Here is a 21,094-nt window from a genome sequence, read left to right as displayed (position 1 = left end):
CGCCGCCATCTTGGACAAAAGGGAGCGAAGGCGGCTCCGGCCGCCGCGCCGCGCGGGCTCTACGTCATCGCTCCGCGCGCGCCGCGCCGCAAGCCGGCGTCACGGGGCCGTGACGTCACACGGCGCTTCCCGCCGCCCGCGCGCGACGGCCGGGCGGCCAATCAGGGCGGGCAGCGAAGCCCCGCCCCTCGGCGGGCTGAGGGGGCGCGCGCGGTGCCGGTCCGCGGATGGAGCGAGGGCGGGAGAGACGGGGGATGCCGGGAGCCGGCGGGTGCGGGGCGCGGAGGGGGATGTGTCCCGCAATCACGTCACACGGCACGGCTCCGCCCGGTACACACCGGCGAACTTTAATGAAAGTCTCGTACAAAGCGCGGGGCCGGCGTCGCCCCTCATAGCCTCGAGGTCGCCCCTCACAGTCCCCTCGCAGCCCCGGTCTCGCCCTCAGAGCCCAGTTCTCGCCCCTCAGAGCCCCGGTCTCGCCCCAGTGTCGCCCCGGTCTCGGCCCTCAGAGGTCTGTCCGGGCGCCGGCCGCCCTCGGCGCGTACTTGGGCATCAGTTCGTGGATCCTGCGGATGAAGTCGGACTTCTCTGCACAGCCCTTGCACACCTCGCCCCAGTCATCCAGGATCCGCCGCAGCTCCTTGACTCGCAGCTTGCGCAGGTCGGCGGTGCTTAGGTCGATTTGCTTGTCTGCGGGGAGAGCAGAGCTGCACTCAGACACGCCAGGTGGGCAAGGAAGCCAAAACACAAGAGGGAGAGAGGTGCCGGGGGTGGAAGGAATGTCTAAGTTAGGATTTGGACAGTGGATATGGCTCTTAATGCTAAAAATTTTTAGAAGACAGAAAGCTTGGTTGTGGTTTATATGCAGGAGTTCCACAATAGCCCTGAAGGCCCCTTTGTTTTATGAGCAGCACCAACACTCTTCCACTGGATAAAAGAAATGTAGCAGAGTCATTTCAAGGGAAAGATAAGAAAGTGACAACAAGAAGCATCTCCTTAGTAGGAGAAATGATAAGTATAAAGACCCGCAGTCGAAGGGGTATCTCCAGGAGGTGTAAGGACAGTCATATGGGAAAGCAAGCAGAAAGAGGCCTGTGCCTGTTTTTGTATTAGTCTTTTTTCAGGAAGAGGATTCACCTAGGAATGTGAGTTCAAGAAAGTGATGAGAAGCAGAGTGGAATGCTCTGAGGAGACACCAGAGGAGATGAGAAAGCAGTATTTATCACCCTGCTGCTGGGAACAGGGCCTGAGTCCCACCACAGTGACACCCCCACACGCTGCCAGCACAGGCTGTACCACACACTCTCCCAAACACGACATTCCAAACAGCAATGTGAGCACAGCAGTGCTGCTACTCCTGGGAGTTAGTTATTCCAGGGCTGATCAGTGTCCCTGCAGAAACCAAGAAGGGTTAGCAGCCAACAGACTTACCTAAGCATATCCATAGAACTCCCTAGGATGTTCATGGAGAGCAACCCAGGTTGTGCAATGTAACTAGGCTACAGAAGTGAGGACTGAGTAGTTCTAGGATGCTGCTTTACCCCCAACAAATCATGGGCATTTCCTCTTGTGCAGGCAACTCACCGTATTTTAGTTCACAGATCTGACTGTCTTTCTTCTTTAGCTTCTCACAGATCTTTTCCACAGGGATGTGGTGACTCATGGGCTTTGATACTTCATTAATGATTTTGGTGGCTGCATCACTTGTGGCCCCAATGTAATAGCACTAGAGGGAAGAAAAGAGTGAAGTGGGGATGCACTGAAAAAAAGACTTCTAAAAGCAGAGTTTTCTGACCCTGTTCTCATCTGGTTTTACAGCTGGATTCTTACTGTTACAGAATCTCCCCAAGGGACTGCTAGAGCTGGGGCAAAAGGAACCTAGCTGAGCCCAGAACACTGAGCAAGTGTTTTCCATTGCACTGATTTTACAGCTACTGAGGCTGGTGGTCTTGTTTTTTTAACTTTATTAAAATAAAACAGGATTAGGAACAAAGTCTTCTTCATTCAAAGAGCCTCTCTGAAAATGTGTTCCCCCTCTGCATGTCTCTGTAGTTCTCTGAGGAGAGTTCAGGTTCTTTGGGCCTCTTGATTCACAAACTGCCTCTGATTTTAGTTAAGGCAATTTGGTTTCCTTTATTTAGTTTTCAGATAAACAGACAAAAAGTGTAAGTATTTTAACAGATTATACTATTTAAGGGACAGGGAAGCCCTACAGCAAACAAAAGCTTTATCTCCAGTGGTTCAATAACAGTGAGATGCCAGCCAGTCCAATCACTGTTGACAGGGTGGTGGTTTTTTTATCTTTTTTTAAAAGTAAAGAGATTTAACTCCTTGAGTTCTCTCATAAAAATACACAACTGTGGCCACAGAGCCAGCAGAAACAGCCCCTGGGAAGCCATATCATACAGACTCAGTTTCCCCTCATTTGCAGGAGGCAAATATTACTGACTCCCCATACTTACCAGGCGGTTCTCTTTGCCCTTTGCTTCTTTGCAGGATTTCAAGAGCTCCTTTTCAATACTGGAAGGTGTGAATTCAATGTCGTTGTCTTTTAGACTCTGGTAGAACCTTCCCAGGAATGTGACACACACTGGAAGGGAAGATGGATGGAGTTATCAGCCAGAGCAGTAATCTCATGGCAGCTCTTAGAGGACACTCGTAGTGAAACAGAATCAGGGGTTTAGATAACAGAACTTTTCTGAACTTCACCCATGGCTCAGAAAGTCATTCAGAGCACATGTGAATCAACAACATGCTCTGGTACTTTTGGTGGGAAATAAGATCCATGGAAGTGTCAAGAGGCTTCTGTGCATTGTCTTGAATGAGCATAGGATCATATGATGGATACAAAACCACACCCATGCAAAAATGTAAATTTAAAGTTTTCTTGCTGCTTTGGGAAACAACTGGTAAAAACATGGGTGTCAAACCCAGTGCTGATGGAAAACCAATTCTGTACATAATCCTCTGAGACTCCCTGTGTGCTTACTTCAGTAACAGGGTATCACTGATTACCAGGCTGCTTCAGCTGAAATTACTTCCAAGAGAAAAAGAAATGTGATCCCATGCTATGTCCATGCGGCACCTTTCTCCTTTCATTTCCACAAGCTTCTGATGCAGTTTCAGATGGAAAGATGGAAGATTCTTAGACATAATGCAACTCCCACAAGTGCAGCTGCAGCTGAGAGGACAGATCCAGGTTCCTGCCCGTGGGAAGGGCTGCACAACTCAGTCATTGCTCCTTCCCTTGGCAGCAGTCGCTCCACACATGCTCCAAAGTGCAGCAGCCCCATGTGTGGCTGGGAAGGAGGGCAGACAGCCCGTGGGATGACTGAGGGACACCCTGAGTGTCAGATTTTGGTCTCACAACACATCTGTGGATTTCAGCTTCACCCGGACCGAGCACTCTGCAGCCCCTCAATTCCTGCTCAGCACCTGGGGATCCTCACACCTTCCCATGTGAGATGAGTGCCAGGAACCATTCTGCCTCTAAGGAACAGGTATGAGTTATGTCTTTCATGGGATTTGTTTACCCCAGCAGGGAGGGACTGGCAAATATTGTTGTCATTAGCAACTTGTGTTCAACTCAGAACACGACACATGGCACAGTAATTGGGCAGGACAGGAAATGGAGTATGGCCGTCATAGAACCGAGTAGAAATGAACCCTCATTATATTAAAACTAGAACTTATTATAATATGGGCCACTTTGGAAAACATTTTTTGTATGCATACAGTACCCTTATTTACCTCCCAGCAGTCTATCCCCAGTCAGACACACTGAGGTCCACTGTAAGCTCTTGGGAAGTGAAAACCTTGGGAAGAAAAAACTTGCTGCAGACAATGACACTGATGAATAGAAACACATTTCCAGTCTAGTGCTGTGACAGCAGCTGGAAGTTTTGATTTATGGGGTTTCTTCCCCTCAGTCTCTCTTAGTGAGGGATATTAGTTATTAACTCCCAACCAGCTACTAGAGCCCCACCTCAAGTTCTGCTTGCTTCACTTGGGGAATCTGTTCAGTTCACTGTACAGGAGCAGCTTAATTTGCTGTGCAGCTCAACAGGTTCTAGCCCCAAGGCGTTTGTATTTCCGTGGTACACAAAGGGCCCGACTTTGATCTGTATCAGCTGCTCACGGCTCCTGGCTGTGCGCACTGAGAGGACTCGGAGCACCCCGTGAACGTAATACTGTGATGACTAGGGGGGGGAGAGTCCCGGCGAGGTCCGGGTGAGTAACCTCACTCGTGTTCTCCTGCTCCCTGCCCTGGTCACCGTCACCCGGCCGGGACAGCCGGCGGGAAGCGCTGCCCCGCCAGTGCCGAGCTGCGACAGTGCTGATCTCCCAGCCTGGAGACGGTCTGGTCTCCCGGAGTCATCGTTCTTTCCCGTGGGGACTCTACGCTACCGCTGACCCTGTGGAGAGGGACGGGCAACTTCCCGACAGAGTGCAGTACCCTCGGAAGGGAGATCCCGTCCCCGGAGCGGGGCGCGGCTGGAAACCCCGCCCCTCCTGCCCGGCGGGCCGCCCGGCGCATCGCCCCGGCACCGGACACCCCCGAGCACCGCCCCGGCACCGGTCGCCTGCGAGCGGCGCCCGGCCCGGCCCGCCCGCACTTGGCCAGACTTCGGAGACTTTTCCTGCCGCTGGAGGCAGCGCTCCGGCCGGCCCGGCCCAGCAGCGGCGGGTGGGCTGTCACAGCCCCAAGGCTGCTCCGCGTCCCGGCCCCACAGCCCGGCGGACGGGCCAGACTGCGGGAGGCGGCGGCGAGGAGCGGCCTCCCCCCGCCGTGTCCGCGGCCCGGGCCCGTCCGCACTCACCCTCGCAGTCCCCGTCGCGCAGCGCTCGGCCACCGGCCGGCAGCAGGAGCAAGGCCAGCGCCGCGCAAAGCCCGTGGGCCGCCCGCATCCCGCCTCGCCCGGCAGCGCCCGCCGCACCGGCACCACCGGCACCACCACCCCACGCCGGCTGCCCCCGCCGCCGCCGCCCCATTGGCCAGCTCCCCGCCCGGCCGCCACGCTCTCCGCTCCCATTGGCCGCGCCGCCGCCTCCACGGGAGAGTTGGCGGCCGCTGATTGGGGGGAGGCGGCAGAGGGCCGGCACGCGGAGTGGAGCCCCGCCCCCTTCGCTGCCATCTTTGTTAAGGGAAGGGCGCTCGCTCGTGGGCGCCATCTTGGGAAGGGGCAGATCCTCACACCTGTGGGCGGGCGGGGCCGTCGAGCTCCGGGCTCCGCCTTACACACGGCTGTGGTGGGGCGGTGTGCGGCAGCGCAAGGTGAGGCTTGAGGGGTCGCTCGAGGCCCCCGGATAGCGTGAAGTCGGTGGGGCAGAGGAGCCGCGTGCTTGTGGGAGGGTGTCCCGTGAGGGGTGGGAGCGGCAGGGACGGGCTCGGTGCCAGCACGGGCGCAGCCCGTCACGGGTGGCTCTGGGTACGAGGACTGCGTGCTTTGAGGTGGGACAGCTCAGGGGTCAAAATAGCAAGCTGCGTGCACTTATTTCTGGCTTCTTGGGTGGATGTTTTTGAAAGAAATTTTGTTTAATTCCAACTTAATATCCTAGTTTTTGGGCCTATCACCTTTTGTTCAGGGACATAGGGGGATTCCTGGGGTTGTCCTGTACCAGGGCTAGGAGTTGGACTTTGGTGATCCTTGTGGGTCTTTTCTAACTCAGACTATTTTGATTCTGTTCCAAAAGCCCTCACAGTTTGTGCTGCTAACTACCTTCAACAATCCCAAACACCGTGAGTTTATAACTGAAATCTCCTTGAGGTTGGGAGAGGAGCACACACTTGTTGATAGCTCCTTGTGCGGCTTTAGGTGTAACTCTGCGTATCGTGGGCTGTTATTCCAGTGAAGGGAGAGTCAAAGTCACACAGCCCTGTGCTACAGCAAGGGAGCTCCGTGGGCTCCTGAGGCAGCCTGGTGGGGCAATGCCTAATCAGAATTTCCTTGCAGGTCATCAGGTGTAAGTGATAAGCCTGATGAGGTGAGGAGGAGCACCTGATACAGGAAAGGTCACAGCAGGTGAGCAGTAATTAGGACACTAAATGCCAGTGAGAGTACATCATGTGATTATTAGGATAGGTGGTTTTGCACATTTCTAGATCTTGTTATCTCTCTAAATATGGTTATTAAGATCTGTATTAATATTATGTCATTCTGTAATGATTTCCAGAATTACTCAATATCAGTATACTTTAGGAAGATTATTGGCTTTTTAAAACTTACATTCATTACCGACTAAAGTCACTTAGCTGTGCAGAGAAGTGGTGGCTTAAAGTGCCCTTTTTTTTATCAGGATAGAGGCCAAAACTGTGAGATGAAGTGGCTTCTTAATTAGGTGTAAATAGTGCTTAAATTTGGAATTACGAGATTTTAGGAGGGGCATGATAAGGACAGAGTTTACCTACCAAAACAGTGCAATTATGAAGCATCTTCAAGCTAGGAACTTTATACATTTTTATGGAACAGGCAAGGAGTAATTTTATTTGGTTTTAGTCTGGGATTTGAGCCTCTGTGTATTTCAGTGAGATCCTCAAATGGGTCTGAGGAAGAACAAGAACTCCTTTTGGTTTTGGGTTTTTCCTTATTTTTATTTATAGTTTGTTTCAGCAGCTAGAATGGATTCCTTGCATTTTACCCTGTGCTTCATTTTGATCCATGGAGAGGTTTTTGGTGCTCTGTTTATTTCACCACCCTCCAGGTTCTGTCTCTCTGGACCATTAGGCCTTTGTCCTGGCTGAGACCTGGGTAATGGAGAACTTGTGCTGTTCCTCACTGTTGTTTCTTCCTAGTATCCAATCCAACCCTGGTCTTTGTCATTGTGAAGGCATCCCCTTGTGTCCTTATCACTCCAGGGCCTTGTCCAAAGTCCCTCCTCCACTCTCTTGGAACCCCTTTAGGCATTATTGGAAGGTGTTCTAAGTTCTGCCTGGAACCTTCTCTGCTCTGGGTTAGTCAGCCAGTTGAGTGGGCAGGAGAGTTAATTTGGCTCGGTGTATCTGTGGGGATTCCAGTCCTTGGGAAGTGCAGGTAACTAGAGGACGTTCCTGGCAGCTGTGGGGGCTGGGGCAGTGCTGGCTCTGCCACCTGAGAACACAGATCTCCTACAGCCATGGAGGGGGGAGGAAGGGGCTCAGCCTCTGCTGTTGGGCTGTGAGGACAAAGAAGAGAGTTCTGTCATGGGGGAGGGGAAACAATTTGGGAAAAGGTAATGCAGTACTGCTGTGAATGAATGCTGAATAGAAGATGAAGTGTAATAGATCTACTATTCCAAATTTGGGGTTAATTTATGTGGGATTAACAGTAAAGCCCATCAAAAGGGAGAAGTGATGTGTGGACCTATTAAGACACCTGAGGTCTGCCTTGTGAACAGTGTTTGTTTCCAAGGCTTGCTAAGAATCATCTACAAGTGGAGGCACTTTTATGCATAGGGTATAGAAGACTGAATCTTTCATCTGCCAGGTTAGAGTCATTTCTAGAGGTTTAATTTCTCCTCTTATCAGCTTTGTAATGAAATTCATACTGAGTTGGACAAGTCATATATTGAAACTGTGCTGAAGTTTTCTTATTTAGATAAGAAGAGGTATTTGGACATGGGATTTAGATTTCAATCTGACTAGTGGCAGCTTAAATAAAGTATTGGACTTGCACTGAAAAAAATTGATCTGTTGGTTTTAACAGAAACTGGAGTATTTTTTAACTCTTGTTTAAAGCTTAGGGCTTCACACATCTTTTGTTGTGCCAAAATACAGTTTTTATTTCCTGTGCTTGGTTAATAAATAGTTTTTGTCTGAATAAAAAATACTTTCTTAATTAAGATTTAATAAGCTGGCTTAGTCTCAAAGGGTCTGACTGAAGACAGGGAGAAGGGTCTGGAACATAAGTTCTAGGAGGAGTGGCTGAGGGTACCAGTGTTCAGCTGGAGGTCTTTTCTCTCTCTACAGCTGCCTGAAAGGTTGTAGTCAGGTGTGGGTTGGCCTTTTCTCACAGGGAACAAGTGACAGAAGAAGAGGAAATGGCCTCAAATTGTGCCAGGTTGAATATTAGGAAAAATTTCTTCACTGGAAGGATGGTTAAGCCCTGGAACAGCAGGTTGCCCAGGGAAATGCTGAAAATCCCTGGAAGTGTCCAAAAACCCAAGTGGATGTGGCACTTCACAATATGGTTTAGAGGGCAAAGTGGTATTTGGCTGAAGGTTGGACTTGGTGATCTTGGAGGTATTTTCTAACCTGAATGGTTCTATGATTCTATTCTTTGATACAGACTTCTTCAGGCATCAGGTGAACATTTTAGCTAAGCCACACTTTGATACTGTAGATACACTCAAGTACCTTGCTACAGTTTCTCTTCTCAGTATTTGTATGTGGGTGAGCAAAGGGTACCTTGGCAGTCCATGTACATCCTGGGGCCAACTGAAGAGTCAGACTTGCTGCTAAATAGCTTTTGAGACATGTTCTGGAAGTTTTTTTGTTGATTTGCCAGGACTCATTAAATGAGTTATTTTGCCTTCTGTACAATGGCCTGGTTTAGTAGTGGTAATGGAGGTAAATTGGAGATTAGGAGCCTGCAGAAGATACCATAGCCCTGAATTCCAAAATACTGTGTTCCTGCATGTCTTAACTACTATTCTTAGACATCTATTCTGTTAAAATGATCAGTATTTAAGTACTATTGCAATAAAAGAGTAGCAGTCTTTTAAGCAGTGAGATAGTGGTGGTTTAAGCCCAGCTGATAAGGAAGTGGCACCCAGCCACTCCACAGCTGTCCTAGGGGGAAGCTTTGTCTCTGAAAGCATTGCCCCACAACTGTGCCTGGGGCTGTTGCCAGTGCCATGTCCATCTACCTGACTGGACCAGGAGGGGGCTGTACCTGCTGCTTGCTTCAAGAGTTGATATTAAATAACACAGCTGAAAGTATAACATGGAAACCTTTCCTTCACCACACATAAAGTCCTTTTGGTTGCTTCCCCTTTTTGTCATTCACAAAAAGGTGGGAAGTGAGGGCTGTTCCTTGTCTCTTCTGAAGGTTTGGAGCAGTCTGAGGGTAGCACTGCCTGGATGACAGCAATGACCATACAGCTGTACTGTTTTAATATCAGGTATTAATCTTTAATTCCACATCACAGCAGTCGAGTGAATGGGTAAGGGAAAGGAACCCAAAACAAACGGCAGATATTTACATCTAAAATTCACACCACTTATTTGTTGGTTCTGGAAACATGCTATCACAATATATACAATGAAGTACCTTTAGGACACTTGTACAAATTAATTTTTTCCTTTTGAATTTGATTTCCATTATAGATAAGATAGCTGTTTTCATTTTATTTTAAACATGAATACACAAAAGAGAAGTGGTTAGAGGTTTTTGCCTTTTTTTTTTTTTTTTTTTAAATAAGCACAGAATGCCAGAGGTTAAAAACACATTTACAGGGCAGAATACCAGTCAGACATCACAATCTATACATTTTTTGCTCAATTTCCTGTACAAATACACAGCATTCAAATGGGGGTATTTACAAAGAAGCATGACCAGAGGAAATTTTAAATAGCACATAATTTGTTTCCCAAAGGCTCTTGCTCTCTCCAGCCTCCCCAGTTTTGGCTGATACTCCCACAGAAGGGATATGCAATATCCCTTACCTAAAAAAGGGTAAGTAAGCTAAAAACCAAACAGAGGAAAACACAAAAAAGGATCTGAACCTTGCATACAGCAATAAAACCAACCCATATACTGGGGAAAAAAAAAAAAAAAAAAAAGTAGGATTCAGAGAAATTGTTTTAAATGCTTTTCTTCTACCACTGTAGCTCCTTCTCAGTTTTGTTTCAGATGGGGCCAGCAGGTACACTGACGATGGAGAGATTTATAGCAGAATTCCACCAATTTTTCTCTGGAATGCACATGCTATTTTGTTATGCAAAGAAAACCCAATGAAGGCAAGTACACTGAGGTTTGAATTAGAGTTAGGTATAGAATGTCAAGGTCCTGTTCAACACATCCCGTTGCTGTGGTTTATACAAGGAATCTTCAAATCCTGTTGGGCAAGTGCAACAACTGCTGTTGCTTCCACCTACTCCAGGACTGAGCTTGACGTTGGAGTTGTACTATGCTAAAAGACACCTCACCCTACAGAGAAATAGTAGTTCCAGGCAATATGAGTTCCAAGATTCACAAAATCTTAATAATAGTCTTTCTATCTTCTGCTCCCTTTAAGGCAAACACTGAAAAGGGAGGCAGAATACTTGGTAGATATCAGAACAATAACAGAAATTTAACTCCAGAGAGGCTCAAATTTGGTAAATTCAGCAATTTATTCCACCCTTCTTTATGTGGACCTGCAATATATTAGGTATTTGTATACATCACCTGATTGATCTTCGAACCCTTGCAAATACGTAGGAATGCCAGACTCCCCAAATGGACTCACTGCTGTTGTACCAGGTCTCTAACCAGAGCAGGATGATGCATTTTCAGATTAGAGCTCTGGTGGGCAGGTTTTCCAGCTGACTGGGACTCAGTCCCATGGTAATTGCATTCTTGGTTCTGCAAAGTTTTATTTGCAAGACCTGCTGGTTTTTCACATTAAGGAAGCTCGGTAAGTCACTACATTTCCTACTTTCAGTCTTGCTGCCAGGAAAAAAAAAGAAACTGGGGCAAGGGAGATGGAATTATAACTTAGTTCTTTTAAGAACTTCACTGGAGGAGTCTCAGTGGGATTGGAGGATAGCATATGTGAAAACATTTCACCCTTTTCTAAGGAATTACCTTGACTTACCTTTACTGAAAACATCAGTTGTTTTCCTACATTTGTTACATACCAGAGATGCAGCTTGATTTGTTAACACTGAAGACTGTCCTAGCATTGGAAAACTCTCCTTCCTGCTAAAGATGAAACATCCACCATAGGCCAGATTTTATTATCATTGTTTAAATTGTGAAGGATATAATGATTACAAGCAGCCTGTGTTAGTAACAAAATAGAGGAAGCAAGAGAGACTTTGTTCCAGCCAAATAGGCCATTTAAGAAACAAATCCATAACTTAATAGTTTTGCATGGGCTAGAGCTTGAGAAAGAAAACAAACAAATCCTCTTAAAGTCCCCTTCATACAACTGCTGAGTCCAGACTTTATACAGCCAGACCATCTTTAGCTAGTTGAGAAACCATGTACTCTGCCCAGTCACTGTATTTAGAGGTAGTGCTAAAGGTGACCTGTAAAAAATTTATAATCCTTTTTTGCTTCTTTATGCTGTTTTTAGCAGGAGAAACAGAGCAGTTAGGCAAGAATTCAAGAAGTAAGTTGAGTGCTGTTCCTGTTTCTGGCACTAATTTATATGGTAGAGGTTTTATTTGAATGTGCTTCAGATTTGTCAGTGGTAGGAAAGAGGGAGGGTTGTTTCCATCCTATGGAGTGTGCTTTGCAGTCTGCAGGTGAAAGGATTATAAGGAAGGCTAAAATGGGTGTGGCAAGGGAAAGGAAGGTGGCTCATTCATCTAAGTTCATCTAAAAACATTAAATATTTGATACTATTTTTAAATTGAAATTTTCTTGTAAAGTATAAAAACAGCAATAATAGGTTTCGTAGAACCAAGATCTTTTCTTTGTAAAGAACAATATTACCCACAGATTTTTTTTTCTCCTGAACTGTGCAAGTACTGATTAAAAGGCATGTTTTGTGTTCATAGACCTGTACTGTCTTCAGCTCTGCACAGTTCTGGTTTGTGTGGTGCAGCTTGGTGTCCCCCCTCAGTGTTCTTCGGCCCTTTCTAGAGCTTATCAATAAAAGTCATGGGATGGGGAAAGGCTGTATTGCTGCCCGAGGAGAAAAGGAAAAAGAAATCAACCTTCAACAGAGAAGCAGCAGCTCTTACTACACATTCTAAAGAAGCAAAAGAGGAAAAAAACACTTGTTCTTTACAGGTTGCCTTTAAGATCCCTGACTCTGGGGTGTACACTTGATACCGGGCATTGCTCGAGTCTTGGTGTTTCCTGTCTGCTCTGAGAGATGGGAGATTCTTTCTGCACACCAGCTGCAGTGAGTTGTTGGGAGGGACTGAGGATACTGACTTAACAGGAATGAATCTCAGCTCCTGGGTGATGGAAGTTGGTGAGAATTATGATGTTCAGCCCTGAGGCAAGGATTGTTTGATATGATGCATTTAAGCCACCTTTTCTTTACTGGCTGGGTCATCAACCAGCTTGTGGCATGAGAAACTCAATTTGGTTGGTTTTGTTTTAATCTGGAATAGAAATGCTGGTGTCAACAGCCTGCCCAAAGCTGGGCATGGGAAAGGCCTACAATGAGGTTGTAGCTCCAGTAGCCACCAACCTCCTCTCATTCTGTAGCACAGATGAATAACACAATTCCCATGAGAAAGCAGGTTGGCTTAGCCAGTGAAAGCAAAATTTAAGAAATGAAACAGTACATAAAAAACAAAGGAGGCAGAGTTTGTTGGAAATGATATCTTGGAGATCAGTGCATCAGCACTGCTTAGATTGCCTCAGCACCTATGAACCAATGCAGGGAGATCACTGCACAGATATGTACAATCCTGCTCTCAAAAGAGCCAATTTCTTCTTAGAATTGCCATCTTTCCACTGCCTGCAGCTCATGCACCTTCCAGCCTGACAGTTCATAGAATCCCTGATTTCAGCAATGAGCTTTCAATTCTGTACAGCAAAGAAATATGTTCCTAGTGCAACTGCTTCTACTCATGTGCGTCTCAGAACTGGGAGGAAAGCAGGTTCAAAATCAACTTGCCACATTCCCCCCATTTTCCCCTCCACTTAAAATTGTATTTTTCAGCTTCTGCAAGTCTCTATGGCTCATATGCCGTATGATGTGGTTAAGAAACTGCAGAAGGAATAAACTGTCCACTGCACAGAAAGTTAAAAAACATAACGGAAAGGTGTAAAAAGAAATTAAAAAGGAAAGCAGCAACCTGCCATGCTGGCCCAATTGCTTTTTTGGGCTTCAGACATAACCTTGCGGCAGTAGAAAATCAGTTTGCTGTTCTCCGAGTCCTGCTCTCTCTCTGTCTATCCAGGCCTGGAATGCCAATGCCAGCTTCGTACCAGGAGCTGTCCCTACTGCTCGCTGATGCCGTGCTCCCATGCCACCCTGGCCTGCTCTTCCTTTCCACCACTCACTGGTTGGGACACCTTACGATGCAACGGGCGGTGTTTGTCATCATCTTCAATTATCATCCCCTCCTCGTTCTCCATGTTTGGCAGCCGGGAGTGGTAAGGTTTGGGGGGTAAAGCAGGAGGGTCCATGGTGTCCTGAGGAATGACTCCAGATGGAGCAGAGTGGCTTCGGCATGGCTGGGATTTGAGCGACTCCAGGACATCAGGCTCAGAGAGACTGTACCTGACCGGGAGGTAGGGTGTCTCTAGATCTTCATCAGTGTTCCAGGCCTGGCTGGGCACAGAATCCATGGTGTCTGTGCGAGGAGGTGGTTCAGAAGAATGTCCAAAATTGCTCTCGCTCAAGGAAGAGACACCGCTGCTGGCACTGCCGGATAAAGTGGAGTTACTGCCATCTAGACCAGACTGCGGACTGGTGGGCGATGCAGGGATAGGATGAAGAGGGGACTGTTTGGAGAGAAACAAAACCAGGTTAAAATTGACAAAGGAGGCAGTGCTGCATCTTGTGTGTTGATCCCCATTTCAGCTTCTGACAGCGTTGTTAACAACGGCACAGTTCCATTTGTGCTCAGAATGTCAAGGATTATTGGTTTACATGTATGGAAGTACCACTTGTGGGCAGATAAGTGCACTCAACAAGACCAGAGCTGTTAGAGAAACAGCAGCTGAGGTGATGATCGGGGTGCTGAAATCACAGCATATGGTGCAAAAAAGGAAAAGGGAAGGACCTACAACCCGTGAGTTATAGAAATAGCATTTAGCTGTGGAACAGGTTAAGAGCTTTTAGTGGGTTTTCTCATGTGTGAGTTACTAACATGTTAAAAATAGTGTTTCTGCATTCAGAAGCTGCTTGGTGGGAGCAGAGAAGGGGGGATCCCCTTCAGGAGCCCACTGTTGTCCTACATCCCTCTCTCCTCTCCTGCCATTACCTTGCGCAACGTTCGTGCGGGCAGTGCCGGGGGAGCATCACTGAGCTGGTGGTGGAAGGCATCAAAGTGCAGTGAGTAGTGTCCTGGAATGAGACAAGGGTCAGAAATGCAAACCTGTGCTGTTTCATTGCAGCCACAGAGCTGGGTTTAGCTCTGTAATGCCAGGTAACAGCTCCGAACACTGCTAACTCCAGCCTAGGGCTGCCTGTCTGATGGATACTGCGGAGTGCATCTGTCACACACAGGCTGCTAAGGAGAAATTAAGTGCAGAGAGAGATTTTTTTCACTGCTCCATTATCAAGGATCTCATGGCAAGGCAACAGGCTCTTAAACAATGAACATTTGAAGTTTCATTTAATAGCTTTGGAAGCTTAAATTACTGCTAAAGTTGATCATTGGTAAGAAGCCACACCAAGCTTCAGCACTCTCACGCTTAATTCTAATCCAAAAGTACACACGAGTTCACATTGCTTAAGGACGGCAAGAATTTGAAGATTTTGGAAAAAAAAATTTTGAAAACCTAGCAGACCAGGAAAGACTATGGGGTTTCTGTTTCTGATTGTTTTTACAGGGTTGTGGGGGGAAAGTCAGCTTTTAGGTGGTCTGGATTTGTGTGTGTGTGTGTGTGAGACTGCAGGCATTTGCAGCAGGCCTGCTGGGCACGTCCTTACCATGGGGAAGGCTTCGGGGAGGCACTGGTGGGGCCAGGATGCTCCCAGCATGGGCAGACAGGAATGGCAGCGCCTCTCGGCTTCCACTGTCCAGGCTCCAGCTACTGGGTGCTGCTGGCACAGCTGAAGGATTGAAACAGATGTAACTGGGGTAATAGGACAGGGAGTTTGTGGGGCCAGAACTGGCTTTCCAGTGTGCTCTTTAGCAGCAGAGACAGATTCCAGGGACTCAGTGAATGACAGGATTGAAAGCACAGGAAGGCTACAGAGTGTTAAGTTGAGAGATGCTTTGTTAAGGAAATGAGAGTTAGGTGATCGCAAGGTTAGTCTGCCCAGCTCCCCTCTATCCCATGGCTCATTTCTAGCAAATCTGAAGAGCAGTAGGACTCTGGCACATTTTTTTGTAGATCAATGTGGAGGTAAAAATGAAATCCCATCAATGGAATGGTGGCTGGATCTCAGGTGCAAGCTGTCCTGCTTGGTGGGGAGTGGTGACAAGGCAACACGGCAAAACTTTCTGGAAACACAGGACAGCCTGTGGTTATACTTCAGGCTCAGTGAGGACTGAACAAAGGACATGAAGGAAATTATACCTCAGTCCGTTACAATCTGTTGCAAAAGAAATTACTTCAAAGCTCCAATTTACTAAGCTACAGAATTGATCAAGAACTTTGGTGACAAAATATTTAAAGACAGCAGTTTGGCCTTGTTGTATTACAATGAATCCTCTCCTGAAGAGACCAAGTCTTTGTGAATCAGGAAGTATAGAGACAGCAATGCTTGCTGCATTTAACAGAGAGTGAACATTATCTTCATGGACGTGGCTTTTCATAGAAATAAAAGCTGCTTCTTGACATGAACATGAACCTTTTTCAAGATCTTGAGAATTCTGTCAACCTTGAACATTATTAAAATGCACCTTCCTTCCAAATAAGACTTGATTTATTCTGAGAAGAGACATGCAATAGTTGTGTTTATTTAAAAACAAATAAGCAACTGCAATTTCTTCAGATTAACAAAGAAAGAAAAAAGTAATTAATTGAACCTGTCAAAGCAAATGGAGATAAAAATAGCTTTTTCCATCTTCAGTTTGAAAAATGGAAGCCTGGAGAAATAAACATGGAGTTTGACATCTGAAGAGGATTTCTCCTTAATTAAAATGCCTGCAGCCATTTTTGGTGTACTTCTTTCTAAAATGACTTTGAAAGGTTTCTCTTTTTTTTTTTTTTTTTTGTTGTCTCCCTAGTTCATGAGTTAGCATGAGCATGGGCTCCCCAAGGCCTAAAATTCCCTAAAGTAAAAAAGATCACAAAGTGACAGCTTCATAAGACAGGACAAATCCCATAAAAATATAAAAGTAATTTTTTTTTCCTTAAAGAGAGAGTCAGTGTGAGAACCTGAGAAAGTCAGATGAAGACACTAAGAATCTTGACAGAGAATAGGTTCAAACCAGGGCCTATCTCTCTGTATAAGTAACGTGGCTTCAGATGGATTTTCCATGTACACATGCCAGAGTGCTCTAATTTGCATTACTGCAATTGGTGTCAAAGGGCTAAAATAGAGGGACAAGATGCACAGCAGTGCCAGCCTTGCTCATCTCCTGCCATATTCCAGCATCAAGTGAAAAGGACAGAAAACCTGACTTGCTTGGCCTGTAAAACTGTTGCTGCGCTTGTTGTTTTGGAGTTCTTTTTAAATTCTGAGATGCAGAATGAGAACGTGAATAACAACACATGGTACCCCAGTGAAAAATCAATTTATGCTTTCTCAGTGTTCTCTCATTCATAGTCTTCTGAGTATTTAGGAGTGCTGGGAGAAGGTGAGATGATTTTGAAGCGTGGCTGCTGCCCGTTGAAACCAGTGTTTTAGCCAAAATGCTTCAGGGAAGAACGGAAGCAGGGAACTCCCAGTGCTGTGCCTTAGCCAGTATCTCTGTGCCTGTTCAGTGGCTCCATGGCCAACTTTAATTAGCGGGGAAGCTGCATTTGAACCATTCTGCCCCGGGCGACTGATGTCACCACTGTCATTGGGAATTACCCAGCAGAACTTCTGACATGGCCAGGAGGGGGTGGGGGAAGTCAGGGCCTGGCTGCTCACAAAATCCAGGGCAGATGGCATCCCAACTGCATGGAAAGATGAGGGTTCAGGCCTGCCAAGAGCACCTGTAACTGCATTTTACCACCAGCCAGGCACAAGAGCTGGGATTCCTGCCTCACCACCCTCACTGAACATCACCTGTATCTTTTGTGGCTTCTTAGGGATTCTGTCTTTGATCTCCTGGCACTGAATACCACACTCCTGCATAGTATCACCCACAGATACAAATTCAAGTATTTTTTTCCTAGAAAGACAATAAATATTTATTTACCTAACCTTTTCAAGATCTTTCTCCTATCCATTACAAAGATCTCACCCTCTCTGCCATATGTTTGGTTCAAACTAACATGGCTAAACTGGAGCTCTTAATCCTTCACCCCCCCAGTCTTAAAACTCTTGTCATCAAGTCATCATTCTGCCATTTATTCAGAACTGGTTTCAATCTGGACCACTCATGTTGAAGTAGGGGATTCTGATTTATTAGAAATTCTAAATTTTTTTTTTTTTTAAAGGTACAGTTTAGTTCTGACACAGTTACTGAAACAAAAAGACAGATAGAAAATCTGAGTGTATGATGGAGGTCAGACTAGAGAGTTGCAGTGGTCTTTCCTGGCCTTAAAAATCTTTTAAGATACCATTTTTCCCAGCCATACATGACTTTTGCTTGCTTAGGCAGCCTCTTTGTCTCAGATTTTGATTCAGAAAATTTGCCCCCTTCTGCTTTTTCAGAATGCTGCCTTTCAGATAATTTTTGAGCCCATTGTTTTGTCCATGGCACCTCCTTCACAAGCTGCTCCTTTTCTCTTACACCAAACAAATTATTTCTCCTCTTTCAGTTTTTTTTCAAAGGAATGAGTTAAAAAAACATATACTCCTAATGATAAATAATGATAAAACTACCTCAGAGAGGGATTGCAAGGAATGCTTGTATTTTGAGCAATAAATGTCTATTAAAAATCAGTATAACTCATGAATAAAAAATATAGTCCAAATCTTGGGCTGTTCTTAGATAACTTCTCATTTTCTGCTTTGCAAATTTGCTTGACAAAGGCTGCAGGAATTGTTTCAATAACAAAATGCTAAACTCGGAAAGCTTTCCGAAATAGGGAGGTTTGTGCCACCGCACCCTTCTGTGAAGGCTCTGAAATGATGGTAGGTTGGCAGAAGGCCAGGTTAATTAAACTGTTAATTAGAAAAGTGTGAGAGAAATGCACTCTGCCAGGAAATGTAGAAGCCCATTTGTTACTTGCTGTAGCATGACCAGAGGAATAATATTTTAGCAAGCATGCATGCTGAACAGGAAAAGGAGTACCTTTCTCAGCCACTGACAGGTTGGGATCACTGCAAGGTTTGCATGGTCCAATCATTTGCTGGATCAAGGCGCGCTGGAAATTTGGAGGCTAAGAGAGAAGAAAGTTAGCAAAGAGGAGTTAAAAAAAAAAGTTACCAGCTGGGACAGCGCAGGGACTTTCTGTTCCTTTTTTTTAAGCAAATAAGTTTTTTAACTAAAGATTCCCTGAGAACCTTAGGCTGTGTCTACACTGGCAGGTATTGCAGTGCAATGTGAGTGGATCTCTAGGGTGTAACAGTCCTGAGGGCTCACAATTCCTGCTCTCTGGAGGAGTTATTTCAGACTAGCTCTAGCCTGGCCTTGTGCCCATTAGCAGCTGGAAAACATAATTTGCCCTCTGAAGCTTATCTTTGGTTTTGTTTGGTGACTTTGTTGACTGTGAATGTTTTGAGACAGCTCTTCAATGCAAAGTGAAGTGTGGTAAGTGGGCAGGATCAGGAGATTCCCTTCAGAAGAGCCGGCCAGGGCAAGATTTAAATGCTTACATGTAGGCACACTTTTCAGTTTGTCCAGAGAAATTAGGGCACAGATTTCTTGAAGACCCTGTATCAGTATATTATTTCAGCCTCTCATAGTTTTTGATACCTCTGGAAATCACCATAAAGTTATTTAGAATCAGCTTGTAGGCTAGACTACTAGAAGGATGGATGGCCATGGTTCTAAACAAATAAAGGAAATGGTGTGACTACTTGCAATGGACCAGGGCTCCCAGGATAAAGTTGGGAAGTGAGTCCATTTTCACCGGACATATCTGCTCTTTTAACGGTCACTACAGTTTCTGCACTCAGCTGCCACAGTGGGTGGCATCAAGTGCCTCCAATGGTGGGTTAATAGGAAAAGCTCTGCTTCACCTCTGAAAAGGATCCTAAGTTGCTGAGCTTTCCAAAGATAAAAAAGAAAACCTTAAGGTGGTCAAAGCCAGCAAAAATACAGCCACAGTTTCAGGTGGCTGAACTGACACAGAAGAAATTAGAGCTGCTACCTGTCCGTTTTCCATGATAGCTGCGGGATACATGGCGCTGCTCGGTCGGTCCCGGTGCGCTGGCAGCAACATCATCATCTCCCGAGAGTGGCGGTACTTATCTGGTAGAGAGGGAGAGCCTGTAAACAAGTGAGAAAAATCACGTACACCGGACAAACAACAGCCATGTCTCTGCATGCCCAGGGATCTCAGTCCTCCTGTGCTCTTGGCTCGGACGCATGAGCTCACAGGACTCAGGGAAACATGGTGCCGAGCCCACTAAGCAGCTGACTGTTGGTGGGTGCATAGCACGAGGATGGAGTAAGAACTGGCTTGTTGTATACAATTAAGGACATACCACGTAGGGTGTGTTAAGATGTGCGTGTCCCTAGTTGTATGTTGCAAAGTGCTTCCTTTCAAACATAAAATAATGTGGGCATCTGTGTGGAATCAGCTGTGGCTGTGCCTAATGCTCCCTTGCCCCATAAAATATTGTAGAGTTAAAGAAATGCCATAAAATTGTGCATTTTAGGACTGAATGTGGGAGAAAGGGATAAAAGCTTGAGACATACAATTCAGTTAAAGCAGAAGTCTATGAGAAAATACTTCATTCCTTGGTTCTGGGTAGAGACAAATGTTGCGATTTCATTGGTACTATCTTGGTCAGCTTCCTCTTGTTAAAGCAAACCAACCCCAATAACAAATAGCATATTCTATAAATTTGAGAGGCACTTTGCTTACAATGCTTCTGTAATGATGATTACTACTGTCTTGCTCTACTGAGCCCTGTGATGACACCATACATTTACCAATGCTTAGAGTTTTATAGTAGGAATAATAAGCTTGATTTATCTATTAGTTATCTGTATAGCTGTCATTTAAAATATCGGGGTATTTCATGTAACAGCTTCCTGGCAGGTGGAATTACTTGGGACTCATGTCCTTCAAGATGAGTGCCATGTAACAATACGCCTTCTGATGTGCAACAGCTGACAGTGGATGTGCCAGAAGAATGACTCTCCTTAGTGACTTCCTAAAGTCTGACACTACTGATACACGCAACCCTTGAGATGCACAATATTTGGCAGGAATTGATGTTGTGAAGCTGCTGAAGTGAGCTGTAATTTGCACTGATTGTTTGATTGCGTCACAAACACGCACTGAACAGATGGCAGCACACAGCGCATTACAGAGCCATGCCGGCTTTTGGGGAATACATGCCCCCTCTGGCAAACTTCCACAACCACACACATTACCTGGACAGCACTCCAACATATGAGCAAAGGCATTGGTGCTGGTTGATGCAGCTTTTACTCCAGCAAAAGCAAACATGCAGTTTTGGGGACTAAAATTCAGCACACAGTGGAAGGAACAATGTGTCCAGCAGAATGCAGGATAAAGTCCTACAATTGCAACAATTCCATTGGGGGGGCAGATGCCAGATTAATCTACACCCCCACTCTGACATGAACAGTGGCAGAGTATCTGCATTCTAGTCCCGAACTCATTTTCTCCCCAGACATAGAACAGAAACATAATTAGACGACATTCTTTGCTTTTATGTACAACACCAGCTTGGAGAACACAGTGTTAACGCTTTGTGCTGAGTCTTTTCCTCACAGGTCACAGATAGTTCTGTTCTGCAGGACAAAAGTTAAGATGCTGAACTTTTAGGTGTGCCCAGAACTACAGCACAGCACAACCTACACTGCAAACTTTTCCCTTTTTACTTATCTTGTCATCCTTGTCCTTTTATATCAAAGATGCAAACCACCTCTCTATGTGCTGTCAATTTATATGGGATTACAGCTTCAACAGACTGCAGAACCTGAAAAATCTCACATGTGCTGGGAGAGTGTAGTTTAAAAAACTGGTACCCTAAATTTATCATTAACTATAGCTGTAAAATGGTAACATATTATGCCAAGTATCCAGTC

At 45.9% G+C, this 21,094-nt stretch overlaps 2 protein-coding genes and 1 long non-coding RNA gene across 41 annotated transcripts in view; 1 reads left to right on the top strand and 2 right to left on the bottom strand.

Moving 5' to 3' along the window:
* Window positions 1–326: 326 nt before the first annotated feature.
* Window positions 327–4,980, bottom strand: MANF (mesencephalic astrocyte derived neurotrophic factor). Its single transcript, XM_086845726.1, has 4 exons — window positions 4,821–4,980; window positions 2,463–2,590; window positions 1,585–1,726; window positions 327–690 (listed from the first exon to the last, which is right to left on the bottom strand). Exons 1-4 carry the CDS (start codon window positions 4,906–4,908, stop codon window positions 506–508), a joined length of 543 nt encoding a protein of 180 aa, XP_086701852.1. The 5' UTR covers window positions 4,909–4,980; the 3' UTR covers window positions 327–505.
* Window positions 4,981–5,090: 110 nt separating this feature from the next.
* Window positions 5,091–21,094, top strand: part of LOC147651031 (uncharacterized) — a 75,999-nt gene continuing 59,995 nt past the window's right edge. For 3 of the 6 annotated variants that reach the window (XR_015274904.1, XR_015274902.1, XR_015274901.1), the window contains exons 1-2: window positions 5,278–5,452; window positions 5,955–6,023. This is a non-coding gene — a long non-coding RNA (uncharacterized LOC147651031). The other 3 variants (XR_015274900.1, XR_015274903.1, XR_015274899.1) reach the window with 2 other exon arrangements.
* The window catches only part of DOCK3 (dedicator of cytokinesis 3), a 183,220-nt gene continuing 171,213 nt past the window's right edge, over window positions 9,088–21,094 (bottom strand). For 11 of the 34 annotated variants that reach the window (XM_086845695.1, XM_086845705.1, XM_086845697.1 and 8 more), the window contains 5 exons: window positions 19,179–19,297; window positions 18,158–18,245; window positions 14,749–14,871; window positions 14,078–14,160; window positions 9,088–13,595 (listed from right to left, as the gene is read on the bottom strand). In XM_086845695.1, the coding sequence (XP_086701821.1) occupies window positions 13,089–13,595; window positions 14,078–14,160; window positions 14,749–14,871; window positions 18,158–18,245; window positions 19,179–19,297 (920 nt within the window). In that variant the 3' untranslated portion in view covers window positions 9,088–13,088. The remainder of the gene's footprint in view (window positions 13,596–14,077; window positions 14,161–14,748; window positions 14,872–18,157; window positions 18,246–19,178; window positions 19,298–21,094) is intronic. The other 23 variants (XM_086845702.1, XM_086845716.1, XM_086845704.1 and 20 more) reach the window with 5 other exon arrangements.

This window comes from Cyanistes caeruleus, chromosome 11, assembly GCF_971803275.1.
Source record: "Cyanistes caeruleus chromosome 11, bCyaCae1.hap1.1, whole genome shotgun sequence".
In the NCBI taxonomy this organism is placed as follows: Eukaryota; Metazoa; Chordata; class Aves; order Passeriformes; family Paridae; genus Cyanistes; species Cyanistes caeruleus.
The sequence above is the reverse complement of the archived record's forward strand: the minus strand, read 5'-3'. Positions and strand labels throughout refer to the sequence as shown.